General features: G+C 38.2%; 2 protein-coding genes across 3 annotated transcripts; both read right to left on the bottom strand.

The window, feature by feature from the left end:
- Positions 1 to 396: 396 nt before the first annotated feature.
- LOC115628503 (uncharacterized protein K02A2.6-like) lies at positions 397 to 3,466 on the bottom strand. Its single transcript, XM_030524644.1, has 2 exons — positions 2,772 to 3,466; positions 397 to 2,714 (listed from the first exon to the last, which is right to left on the bottom strand). The coding sequence occupies exons 1-2, from the start codon at positions 3,436 to 3,438 to the stop codon at positions 2,119 to 2,121; spliced, it is 1,263 nt and encodes a 420-aa protein (XP_030380504.1). The 5' UTR covers positions 3,439 to 3,466; the 3' UTR covers positions 397 to 2,118.
- A 4,076-nt stretch (positions 3,467 to 7,542) lies between these two features.
- On the bottom strand, positions 7,543 to 13,751 carry LOC115628456 (protein mothers against dpp). 2 transcript variants are annotated; one of them, XM_030524573.1, is made up of 4 exons: positions 13,627 to 13,751; positions 9,859 to 10,168; positions 8,913 to 9,603; positions 7,543 to 8,663 (listed from the first exon to the last, which is right to left on the bottom strand). In XM_030524573.1, exons 2-4 carry the CDS (start codon positions 10,126 to 10,128, stop codon positions 8,257 to 8,259), a joined length of 1,368 nt encoding a protein of 455 aa, XP_030380433.1. In that variant the 5' UTR covers positions 10,129 to 10,168; positions 13,627 to 13,751; the 3' UTR covers positions 7,543 to 8,256. The 2 variants fall into 2 exon arrangements, with proteins under 2 accessions (XP_030380433.1, XP_030380434.1); XM_030524574.1 differs by lacking the exon at positions 13,627 to 13,751 and adding an exon at positions 10,250 to 10,389.
- Between the last annotated feature and the right edge of the window lie 520 nt (positions 13,752 to 14,271).

The raw sequence follows: 14,271 nt of genomic DNA, 5'->3' as shown, positions 1-14,271 counted from the left end.
AATGTAATCTACGTAACTAAATCTACATCTTTGCATTCAAGGATTTTCAAAATATGCATTTTACAAAATCAGGCAGAACAAACAATACAAAATATCAAACAGTTGGGGACAACTAAGTATACATACACACACACACATACAAGCAGCTGCTCGTGTAGTTGCGTGCAAACGATTGAAATAGCCAAAGCAAAATGTGAGACACTAATGTGTGAATGTCCATACATATGTGCACATCTATGTATGTACATATGTATCTACATATGTATGTATGTACATTCGTCTTGCACTGACAGAGCAAGAAATGTTAATTAATTGAAAATTATATAACATTTTTTTTAGATATGCGTACGTTGCTTATTTAGTATTGTTTATTGAATACAATAACTGCAGCTGGTGAACAATTGTGTGGTATAATGTATTGATTTATGATCGCTGCGCAGAGCGATGTGAAGTGACAGACTTCTACGAACCAACTGACTCCAGTTCGTGTGACAGTGAACGAACTGACCGGTCACATACATAACACCCCTTAACACCCAGAGGCAGCAAAGAACTGAGTGGCCTGCCTCTTCCGTTGAGATCTTCGTGGTGTTGCCGATGAGGGCGTTGCAACTTCAGGCTGTAAAGCTCCTGATCCATTTTGAGTTTCCCCATCGGACATACTTGGCTCGGTATCACTATACGACGAAATAGGTGCTTCTGTGTTTTTAGGTTCGCAGTCGGAGGCATTAGTTGGGCTGACACGACTACGAAGTTGATCTTGATGTCGCCGGACGACTCTAGAATCGGATAGGCGTACCTTGTACGAGATTGGGCCAGTTTGATCGGTTACTGCGCCTTCAATCCATTTATCTCCAGGTGAATAATTACGAACCCAAACTGGACTACCTGTAATGAGAGGTTTAGCATTACCGGGATCGACGACCTTACCAAAGGTTATTTCATGCGGCTGTATCTTGTCAAAGTATGACTTAAGCCCGCGATTGAATAATAGCTCTGCTGGCGAGCGATTTGTAGTAGGCTGTGGGGTTGAATGCTGATTAAATAAGTATCTGGCCAAGCTCAGATCAATGTTTTGGTCCTTTCCAAACTTCTTCAAATAGTTTTTGGTACTCTGTATCCGCTCTGCTTGGCCGTTAGTAGACGGGTGAAACGGAGCTGAGCGTATGTGCCTTATAACGTTGTTCTCCATGAACAATTTGAATTCTTCCGACGTGAACGCTGTTCCATTATCTGATACCAACTCGTCTGGCAGCCCATGGGTGGCAAACAGCTGTCGGAGAAATTTGATGGCGGCAGCTGCAGAGGTTGAGCTGACCACGTCGACTTCGACCATTTCGAATATGAGTCCACGACCAAAATAAATACCTTGCCCAAGAACGGTCCAGCGAAATCGACATGAAGGCGCGACCAGGGGCGTTTGGCTGACTCCCAGTGGTGAGTTGCAGTTTTCTGTTTCATATTGCAGTTGTGCTGCACAGTTCCCCCACACAAGAACTCCTCTATTAGCAGAGAGTTCATTACGACGGCAGTAGAATGGATATAATTTGCTCGAACGGTCAATTTTGGTGCTGGGCCATCCCCTTAACACCCAGTTTAAAACTTTCGAGAGATTGATATCTTTCGAAGTTTGGGACGCAATCAGGTCAGCACTCACGATTGGCTTTGCTACCAGTTCAATCATTAATACGTCCTCGCTAGTTGTTGTTTCTACTTCTTATGGTACCGGACAACGACTCAAGAAGTCTGCATTTCCAATTTTTGATCCAGCACGATGTATCAGTGTATAACTATAGGCATTGAGAAAGATTGATCTTCGAAGCATAACTGATGAAATGACATCCGGTACTCTTTTCGACGCGTTTAAAATTCCCAATAGTGGCCGATGATCTCTAACCAACGTAAAAGAACGGCCATACAGATAATTGTGGAATTTTTTGACTCCTGATATAAGCGCTACGGCTTCTCTATTAATTTGCAAGTAGTTCCGTTCAGCTTTTGACAACGTTCTAGAATAAAACGCTATTGGTTTCTCAGTGCCGTCTGGTAATTTATGACTTAGGACTGCTCCGAGTGCGTCACATGTTAGTATTAATGGTAGTTCCTCATTGTAGTGTACTAACACGTCGCTCGATGTAACTTAACTTCTTCGAAAGCTCTTTGATGCTCTCCGTCCCATTTCCAGCGGGCATGCTTATCTAGGAGGCGATGCAAAGGTTCCGCCACGGTTGCTTTTTGTGGCAAGAATGCATGGTAAAAGTTTAGCAGTCCCAAGAATGACTGTAATTGCTTCTTGTCAGTAGTTGGCCGAATTCCACATGCATCGTTCTTGAAGCCCAAAAATTCTATTGATGGCACTCCAAACTGACATTTGTCTCTGCGTAGGCGCAACCCTGCCTTGTCAAAACGCGAGAACACTTGTATGAGCCTTTCCGCAAGCTCTTCTTCTGTTTTTCCCATTACGACTATATCATCAAAATAGGGTAAAACGCCATGGATGTTTTGTAGAAGATTCTCGATGAAACTCTGAGAAATCCCTGGCGCTGATGATATGCCAAATTGCAGCCGTGTTACTTTGTATGCTCCCTTGTGTGTGCATACCGTTTGAAGCAATGCTGAATTGTCATCGACCACAAGCTGTTGGTAAACTTGTGCTAAATCTATTTTTGCAAAAATCGATCCTCCTTCGATCGAAGCTAATAGGGTATTGACGCCTGGAATTTGATAGTAATGAGGTTTGGTTGCTTTATTTAACGTTGATTTATAGTCACCGCAGATGCGTATGGATCCATCCTTCTTGACGACTGGCACGATTGGTGTTGCCCAGTCAGAGTATTCTACTGGCTCTAAAATGCCTTGTTTGCATAATCGCTCGATCTCTTCTTCGACCAGACCCTTGATTGCGAAAGGTATACGGCGCGGTGACAGACGGACAGGGGCGACGCCCGTATCGATATGCAGTGTAACTGGCGGACCGTTATGGCGCCTTAGTTCTATAGCGAATAAATGCTCATACTCACTGAGCACGGATTTTATGTTGACGCCACTGTTGACTGCAAACACGCCTTCGATGCGTATGCCCAGTGCGTCGAACCAGTTGCATCCTACCAAATTTGAGCCTCCTACATTGGCGATGATCAGTGGCAGAATGTCGATCTTACGACGATTGTAACGAATTGACACATCAATGACACCCTTAATCGGAATTTGGTTGCGTTGGTAATCCGTTAGGTCCAAGTCACACTTGGCGAGATCTGGCTGTCCTTGTGCCCAGATATTGTTGAACGTGGTTTCCGTCATTATGGTCACTGGCGACCCTGAATCCACTTCAAAAGAACACGTGCACCCATTCATGACAAGAGAAATTAACTTCTTTTGATTGACCAATGGCACGATTTGGTTGACAGATTCTCCACGAGACGATCTGTGTGCTGACATCCCTCGATGTCTTTGCTGTGAGTTGGGTGGTGATATAGATCTAGTCGACTTCACTGCGTCAGGGCTACGGCAGACTCGTTTACGATGCCCTTTATGACCGCAAGAATGGCACACAGTATCATGGTGGGGGCACAGCTTGCGGGAATGTCGGCCTCAGCAGCCGCCACATACTTGTCCATCGTATTTGTTGTTGACTGTACCGCGCTGTGAATGCCGGTAACGATTCATCTTAATATTATGAACGGGCTCGCCAGTTTGTCTAATAGCCATTGCACTGATCGCTGCTGCTTCATTAGACATGGCGCGTTCTAAGGCTCGTTGCACAGTCAAATCCTTATCTGCCAAGAAACCTTTCTGCAGACCTTCATCTCTTAAACCACATACGAATCGTCGCGCAACATCCGATCTAACGCCGGTCCAATTTTGCAATCGACTGCTAATGTACGAAGTGCTGCCATATACATAGTTGCTAACGGACTCATCCACGTGTTGGTCTCGTTTATGAAAGTGGTAGAATGCGGCGATTTCGGAGGGATGTGGAGACAAATGGTCAGTTAGAGTTTTGTAAATATCGGCTAATTTCAATTCACTGACCTGTTTAGGAAATGCCAATGATGTCAAAAGGTCGTACAAGGGCACTCGGGCAAGCGTAAGAAATGCCGCCTTTTTCCGCTCATCCTCTTTGACATCATTGGCCAGCAGGAACAAATTAAAGCGCTCCATATACTTTGACCATTTGTGCGGATGACCCAAGTCGAACGGCTCCAGACTTCCAACCCCAGCCATGTGAGTAATTTTTGCACTCACTCGGTCAGTAACATGTGATTCTCCACCTTCACCTTTAACGACTGCCTCGTCGCTACTACTCGATGCTTGCTCGCTGTTCTCTAGACTAGCCATGCGTTATCAACAGAACAGTTACTCTGAATTACTGCACTTTTCTTGGTATGTTTGCGACTACGCACAACAATGACCACGCTGCATACGATATGGAATTTGTTCGATTCCTATTCACCCCGCTTGGTTTTCGCTCACTCGGTAACAAGTGTGTATGTATGTATGTCTTTTGCGAATTCTCCTTTCGCACCAATTTCGTGAACACGCGGTTGTTGGGTACTTATGCACTGAGGTATGTACAGCCGTATGTACACATAACTTTAAAACAATGTACGCACTCTAAATATTTTATTTAATCCCATCCTCGTCGCCAGTTTTAGATATGCGTACGTTGCTTATTTAGTATTGTTTATTGAATACAATAACTGCAGCTGGTGAACAATTGTGTGGTATAATGTATTGATTTATGATCGCTACGCAGAGCGATGTGAAGTGACAGACGTCTACGAACCAACTGACTCACATACATCACATACATAACAATTTTTAAAAGTAATGTTTTCTTTGTTTAGTGCATTTGGCATTAGGGTTTTCATTAATAACTTTATGCAGCAACAACAAATATCAAATAGTTGGGGACATCACATACACACACTCACACACACAACAAGCAATAGTTCGTGTCTATGTGTGCGGTTCTCTACGTATGGTTGAAAAAGTAAAGAGAAACATACATATGTATGTATGTATGTATGCCTGTGTATGAATATAGCATGTATGTACATTCGTATTAATGTATACATTGGGCAATCGAACACAGTTCTTTGATTGTAAAAAAAATAATGCTCTAAAAACAACAACAACTGCAAGTCATTATCTCGCTCTTCTTCTTTCGTTTTGACCATTTAATGTTAATTGCAAAGGCAAAACGCCAAAAGTTTACAGTTACCGTCGCTAGGCAACGACTGCGTAAGCGATAGTAAAGCAGAAACCGAATAACGGAGCTACGCATATTCTGCTTCGCATTGCGGGCAGATGTATTTATGTATATGATTTGTTCTTATTGATCTCAATAAATAATTAGATTTTATTATTTAAATATTCTGCTTATTGCATTCAAACTTCGATATTTTGATGGTATCGGTGGCTTCAACTATCGAAAGTTTTACTCTAGCAAATTGAGATGAGAATTGTCAGTGCTTTTTGATCGTGGCTCATCGCTGCACGGCATTGACACGAGTGCCGTGTTTCATATTCCGAGTTTGTACGTGACCGTATTGACTCAATATGGCACGAAAAGACCCAAATGTGCATTTAAAATTAGGATATACCCTTATAACTATTCCCCTTTTTGCACATAGTCTATTTTAAAACGTTGCGTTATCTTTATATATAAAACAGTTTGTCCTGACTAATTGGTGATCAACGCACAGCCCAAACGGTAAAAGATGAAATTTGGACTCAAGTATCCTTTCATAGTATCCATCATAGTGTAGGAGCACACTAAGAAAGGCTTTTGGAAAATTCTAGCTCCAAAGGGGGGTAAACGAGCTTTAAAAAATATTAGTTATAGTGGTCATGGTCGTTTAACGAAATAGTTTGGCAAGAACAAAAATGTAACGGACTACTGAACAATTTTTTGTCAAGAACAGAAAATGTTCATTTAAATACCTTAAATGCCTTCCTACTGGTAACTTATAAGGTGAAAACATATAGGTAGGTTATGCACACACAAAATAAATACAATTGGAAAAATTATATTGAGCCGGGTTAAGACGGGCAATACCTGCTAGTACATACATATATACGTGTAACAAGCATACCATCATACAAACTCCACGCATGGCACATATGACTACCTTTACGCATTTTAGATACACCCATAGACACGATCCTCATGCAAAAGTATGCTGCTGAAACATAAACATATGTGTCCACTTATGTATGTACATATGTACATATGTACTGAATATTTTATATTCAATGTAGTTTTAAAAAATTAATTTTAAGAATATTTTTAAATTTTTACTTTTATGTGGGAGTGAGTACAGGGTATTTTAATGTTCTGCTTGCTCGACTGTAGCGTTCTCTCTTGTTTGCGTTCAAATTTGACAATTAGATCCTCTTAGCCATGTCCGCCATTTTTAATGGGTCATTACTTCCATATTACATTGCCAAGTGATCGTGATAGATCATTTGTAAAGGCAGATAAAGCCATAAATGTAATCTCTGGTTATGTCCTGCCATGCATCTTTAGTGGTTGTTGCTGCTTTGATTCAATTCTGTATTGAACATAAAAAACACGTAAGTACATTATTTTTAAGTAGTAGGTACGCCGTGCCGGGTCCGAACGACTTTATTACTTAATTCGTGTTTAAAATGATGACTATCTTAGAGTTGCCAATTTGATGCAAATACCTGTGCAAAAATGTACAGATACATCCATATGAGTTCGATGCCACAAATACCAAAGGTTGTTGCTTTATTACGCGTTGAAATTTTAAATGTCTTACAACGGTTTTACAGTAAAAGTTTGGTATTAAGTATAAGTATGTAAAGTAATAAACACATATGTGTATATACTGCCATATATATCCGCGTGTAATAATTATTGCAAAAAGCAAGCACGTGTAAGGTAAGATTTACTAGTTACTAAAACTGTAAACTTCAAGGCAATTTAGTAGTTAAGCACAGGTTTTGGTGTAGTGACATCCATGCACCGTTGGTTTGGCATACATTTTCATTTAGTATAATAAGGCAACTAAAATGCTCCGTAGGCACAATAGTTGATAAATATTGATTTACTTCATTTGCATGTATGTATGTATATACAATATGTTTTTATGCATAACTGTCACATTTGCAAACATTTGACCTGCATTTTTAGGTCTGTATGTGTACTGTATAGGCCTCTAATATACAGCTCGGTATTTTAACATTACTTTACATAAATATTAAATTTGCATAGGGTCTCCTTTAAAACAGAAATTTTAGAGGCTAACGATTCATTAAAACGCATACAATTTTAGAAAAATCAAAATATTTTATTTTTATATTCAAACAAAATTATATTAAAACTTAAAATCGTTTCGGCACACAAATGTTATAATTGAAATTACTCAATTATATTTAAATTCAAACAGAAGAAAGAGTCCTACATTTTCCACAAAAATTTAAATTTGAAACGAATGATTCGTTTTACATTTAATCGTAAGTGCACTTGACAAAATGCTTGATTTTGGCAGACTTAAAAAATAAACAAGATCATTGATTGTAAAAAATTAAAAATAAAATTTTATTTCACATTAACTTTTTGTTTTTGGGTGGATATCAAACCTAAAATTAGTTAAACTTATTGTTTTAAACAATCGAAATTGTTGATAAAGGCAAAGTAAGAAAATGTAACATAGAAATTGAGTTTTGCTGAATAAGTTTTGCCTTTTCATAATTAAGCATAGTAAATAGTTGTTTGTATTTTGCCAGTAAATGGGCACGTTAGGTGTAATTGTATGGTATAGGTTTTGTTGTTACATTTAAAGCAAGGTGCACGACACATACATATGGTATTACTTGCAATAAGGCTTGTACAATAGCGCTAAGAGAGTATGCCTATGTGGAACAGTTTTATAAATATCATTTCGATTGTTGCTTTATATTCTCCGCATATCGCTTTATTTTGTTTTATTTTTGCTTAAGGAATGACAAACAGACCACAAGCGTAAAAATCCATATAGTAAACTATTAAATAGGCGAAAGGCGGGTGAGTAAATGTTTTCCAGCATACATATCAGGCAATGGCAGTATGCATTTCATGAATGCATACTTATAAGAAATATTCGACACATTTATCCTGAATACTTCGCATTTATTGCTCATGTATCAGCTTATTTGTTGCTGCATATGATGAGCCTATGGATTTTACTCTTTTATAGCTTGACTTACTTTCTGCGTTGGTTTTACAGTTAAACCAAAAACATTAGCTTAAGATACCGAACTAATTGCATTATGCGGTGACCCCATTTGCGTTAGCACTTTGTCTAACCATTGCAACGGCCCATGCAAGTGTATTTCAATCCAACAGGGCGTTGAGGTCACATCCTGGCGATGATATTCAGCGCCCCAACCCTTTACAAATGACATGCGTATTGTGCACATTTTCGTCAACTCGTAGACGGCTTCGAATCCGTTGTTGACTGATTGCGAGAGCAGTTGAGCAAATTCCTGATTATTGAAGATCTTCAGAGAACACCCGGGGGGTATTTTACACACAGTACTCGGATGAAAGCCGTGGTGATAGTTACAGTTGCGCGACTGCACAAATATGGCAGAGTCAGAGAGACATTCGGCATAGACCTCTCCGGTCACATAATACAGATGCACACCTTTGCCTGAGAATTGGAAGTTAATTACATTATTATTGTTGGCTTGAAATGTATGGGAAAGACCCTGCATTAGACCCTCTCATATGCATATAGCAGTATGTAGTAAAATAATACAATCATTAAAATATTAAAGTTCCATAATTTAAGTGTGCGTTTAAAAAGCGAATTGACGTTTTTATGTTTGTGTGTGTTTATTATTGTCCTAGTATTCTCTGCAGAATCCCATAATATATTCCTGATCATATTTATACTTACCTATATGACGGCGTGTGTTCTCTATGGTACTGTTACGATTCACATTGCTTAACTGGCCCAGGCAGCAGCGGTCAGAATTGTTGGATGGATTCGTAAAGCCATCTACAATCACCGAGTTGTTGTTACAGTGAAATACCTCGCCGACACGACAATTTAGCTCATAATAAGCAATAGATGCCCAAAAGGCTGGCTCCGAGTAGCTAACCTGCGCCACATCGCCCATTTGCGCATCGATCATTTGTGCGCCATCATTGGGATTATTGGAATTGCCATCCTCGGATGGACTATAAGCGGGTGGCGGTGTTCCCGCTAGGCTGTCATAGGGCGAGTTAGGATTGGAGTTCACGGAACTGGGACTGCCCACAGATGTGTTGCTATTTCCCATGCTGTGAGAATTAAAACCGCTGCTGGAATAGCTTACATTGTGTGGCATATTGGGCTCGGCCATTTGATTGAACTGAAGCAATGAGTGTCCTGGTGCAAACTCTGAGTGACGCGGTACCAAAACCGGGGGCAATACTGGACTCTCTACGCGTTTATAATGATACGGGTTTATGCATACCTCTTTCTGTTTTGCGCTAAATGGATATTGACAAATCTCAAGAGGTTTCAGCTCATGATGCGATTGTAAGTCGGGCCAACGCCAGACGCGGCAATAAATGACATGAGGCAACCCCTTACGATGAGAGACCTAAGTTTAAAAACAAATTTATTATTCAAAATGTAATTATAATAGTCATTTATATGTTCAACAAATGAAGGAAGTGATTTCTATGAATCTTAATCGGTTTCGAACCATAAATTATGACTAGGAATCGATGCCGGCTATTACTGACCGTAAATCGAATAACGCGTTTAATAAAAAGCGTTTAATAAAAAGCAATAATCGGACTTATATAGTCTGATATTTGAATCGTTTAAGGTTGTGATATCATTAAAAACTTACCTGTAAACGACCATCGAGGGAGCGTGGTATGGTAACGCATTTGGATGGCTGACCGGGACAGGACAGCGCACGCTCCAGCTCTTCAATGGCGCCCTTACGTTTCTTCAACTTTTTAACCAAACTATCTACGGCCTTTTCGGCCCATTTTTCTTCCTCATCCCCTTGCTTCCAGCCAAGAAGCTTTTTTACCGCCGGTGATGTGAAAGAGAATAATGTGCCTAATGTAGACATGGCGCTACTCGTATTGGATTCGACGTCGTCGGTGTCCATTCTGTTAGAGTGTGGTAAGGATATCCGATAACTAGTATAACTATAAAAAAAAGAAGCGAATAGTCTGTTAAAGATAATTAATGCTCGTAAATAGAAACATGTTAACTAACTATCCACTCACCACCTATTCTCGATTTTCCATAACTGTCGTAATTATAAGAATTTTTCAACAAAATTTGGAAAAAAATTTCAGTTAGTGATTATGCGTCCGTATGCCAAGTTTCATTTTGATAGGTCAATATGAAACGAAGTTTTACCCATATACATTTGTTGACAACTAAATGGAAACAAAAATTCAACTCTTGCATTTGTGACATCTAGCAACACTATGGCTGACCTAAGGGTATATTACCACATGTTTTAAATTCTTATTGGAAACAATTTCGATTGTCGGCATCATTCGATTGTTTAAAGTATTTGTCCAAAACTAAAGTAAGTTTTTGTTGTTATTGCTTGTTAGAAGGCACGCATTCGCGCATGCGTAATATACAATTCAAATCAATTATCAATCATAAAGACATTGTCATTATAGCGTAATTCAAATAGCAACAGTGGTCAAGTACAGAATGAAATCGGGTGGCAATGCTTTTGTTCTTAACGACGAAAATGAAATGGTCATTATAAACTACAAGAGAGAACGCTAAAGTCGAGCAAGCCCGAAAGTAAAATATCCTGTACTCTCCACAAAACAGGAAAATAAAAAAAAAACAAGTTATTTAAAAAAAATTAATAAATTAATTAAATTTAAAAAAATATTCAATACAAACATATATACATATATACAAACATACATATCAGAATAAAAAAATAAAAAAACAAACTTGACATACATATCAGAATAAAGTGAGAACGCTACAGTACGAGCAAGCCCGACAGTAAAATAGCCTGTACTCTCCACAAAAAAGGAAAAATAAAAAAAAACTTATTAAAAAATTGAATTAATTAATTAATTTAATTAAATTAATATAGAAGACATGTTTATGTTCAGTTTTAAAATCATACGTTTACATCACGTGCCTATGCGTGTTTATATGCGTGTATGTATGCAGCACAAAGTTGAACAAAAGCAGCAACAACAACAGCTGCGAGCAACGCTGCCGGAAGAGCTGCAGACAGATTGACGGGTGGACATGGCTATATCGACTCGGCTTGTCACCCTGATCTAGAATATATATACTTTGTGGGGTGTGCCACGCCTCTTTCTATGTGTTACATACATTCGCACAAAATTACTACAGCCTTTTACCCTTTGGGTACAGGCTATAAAAAATATATGTATATATATATATAAATATATATATATATATATATATATATATATATATATACAATTCAAATTATATATATATATATATATATATATATATATATATATGACATGACATTTATGGCTATAACTTTCTGTTACATCGGCCTACCATAATGAATCTTGGCATACGGACTCATAATCACTAAATGCAGGTACACTCTCTTCGGCAGACACTGTTTCCAAATATTCGATCAGAACTTCACCCGCATAGGGCTTAGGGAAACCTGCATACCAAGTTTGATGTTTCCACCTCTTCTTGATCCTAGCGCTCATACAGACCCTTTTGGTGTACCCAAAAACATCAACTTGACATGTAGATCTTGTACTTCCTGAGATCCTCGCGTTTGTACAGTCGGACATAGCCAGAATACAGAAAACTTCCGAATATCTTTAAGCCCAAATTGCCATATCTTTTTTAATACTTAGATTGCTTTTGGGGTGGATTATTTCAATTCCATTCACATATACATTCTATATATGATACAGAGAGCCGATTTTGAGATAACTTCAAGTATGGCGAAGCACTAAACAAGGTTTATGAATATTATATCCAATGATGGTTTCTCCATCACAAAGTACGCTTATAAAATATTGAAACTATACACTTTTTGTAATAAACTTGTGTATGGATAAGACAACTCTAGATACATTTTGTTTTCCCAGCTATTATGGTTTAACACATCTCGATGTTCATACGGCCGGATATATCTACATACATACATATGTATGTATGTATATCGATTCATATGATAGGCGTCCTTTTGCATGTTACATACGTTTGGAGTTCATTAGTTTACCGTCTCTACTCGACTACGTATGTATGTATACTACATTGAGTGTGAGATTTATTTATTTTTATAGCCTGTACCCAAAGGGTGAAAGGCTATACTAGTTTTGTGCGCATGTATGTAAGACACAGAAGGAGGCGTGGCAGACCCCACAAAGTATATATATTCTTGATCAGGATGAGAAGCCGAGTGGATATAGCCTTGTCCGTCCGTCCGTCTGTCTGTCCATATAAACGCAAGGATCTCAGAAAGTATAAGAGCTAGAATAACCAAACTTGGTTTCCATATTGTCCTAAGACCGAGAAAGTACGAGTTTGAGTTTTTTTTCGATGCACCCCCCACTCCCCCGCAATTCGTGTTTTTTCTTATAACTTCCGTAATTCTCGGAATTTTGAAATCAATTTTGGTAGGTACATCCAGTTAGTAATAATGTGTCCGTGTGCCATGATAGGTCAATTCTGAAGAAAGTTATAGCCATAGCCAAACATGTATTCTAATTTAATTTAATTAATTAATTCATTCATTCATTTTTTTTAATAATTTAATTTTTTTTTAAATTTTTTTTTTAATTTTTCTTTTTTGTGGAGAGTACAGGCTATTTTACTGTCGGGCTTGCTATCTTGTTTGTAATTGCAAGATGTGTGTTGGTGCATATATGTATATATGTATGTATGTGTAGTGGCAAAAAAGGAACTTCAGTTATGAAATTGATAAGGGTTGCACATGTGTGCGGGTGTATGTGTAGAGACCGTGCTTTGAAGTTTGATAGCCGTTTTAAAAGCCATCTGTGTATGCATGTACATATACAAAGATTTTAAAAGATCTCAGATGAGTCACAAGCATATCGTCATAAAATATGTAGCATTCAGGCAAATGTACCCAGTAATTCCATTAATGATCAAATGTGTACAAATACTGTTAATATTGTTGTTGTTATTGCTGTCGTCACTAATTAGAGTGTAGCAGAATCTCACGATGTGTTCCCAATGCACTTGACAATTTCTACAAAAATTCAAGCACAGGCATTTAAAAACATATACATATACATACAAACATACATAGATATGTACAAATGCATGTACATATGTACATGTGTATATTGCATTGAACTACAAAATGAAATGGATATACTTAAAAAACAAAACAATTTGATACAAATAAGTAGTAGTAGTAATAAAAACCCTGTGCATTTATTGTTTCCATTTTCCGTTCAATTAATGGCGCGCGCAGTCACATCAACTTTATCGAAAACACACGACATACATACATACACAGATAACTATTGTAGAGGCAGTGTAGTACGAAGAAAAAATTTTCTTCTCACCCAGACCAAACGCAATTGACCGTGATTTTTTCGTTTTCAACGAAAATCTACACTAAATTATAATAATTTATACTCACGAATTTAATAAAACACTTATAGCTTTGCAAGCTATGGTTAACTTATTAACTTGAGCACAAGCAAATATAAGAAATTTATTATTTATTCTCAATTGTTTATCACGAAATGACGACTACGTCAGGGATGTTGATATCGTATCGATATTCGATATCTAACGTTGGTGTACGATGTTTAACGATTAGTGCAGAGCAAGAATCGTTACAAAAAGGTATTCCTGAAATTTGTTAACGACTCGATTTTAATTTTTATTCCAAACAAAGCATAACATGTGAATAGCAAGGCTTCGGAAAACGGGCATGCTAGATTTCGCATTTTCGTTCCAGTGAATATTTATATAAGGTAGTCAACCGTCCTGCTTTGTGCGGGACAGTCCCGCATTGACAGTTGTTGTCCCGCATTGAATAATCGAATAAAATAGTCCCGGAAAACATCAAATGCGTCCCATATACATAATCTTAAAGAGTAAGAGTTAGAAAACCGTTGGTTTTTTTTAGGAGAACGGGCAATGGAAGCCTGCTCTCACAATTGAACATATTACTGCCGCACGATATCGGGAAGCTGCACGAAGCAGTGCACATTGACCGAAAAACCAAGCATAAAATAAAATGCGGGACTTCCCATTTGGTACAGTTGATTATAATAAT

The sequence above is a fragment of the Scaptodrosophila lebanonensis genome, unplaced genomic scaffold (genome assembly GCF_003285725.1).
Source record: "Scaptodrosophila lebanonensis strain 11010-0011.00,11010-0021.00 unplaced genomic scaffold, SlebRS2 tig00000118-arrow-arrow-pilon, whole genome shotgun sequence".
NCBI classification, from domain to species: Eukaryota; Metazoa; Arthropoda; class Insecta; order Diptera; family Drosophilidae; genus Scaptodrosophila; species Scaptodrosophila lebanonensis.
This window is presented reverse-complemented; position numbering and strand designations above follow the sequence as displayed.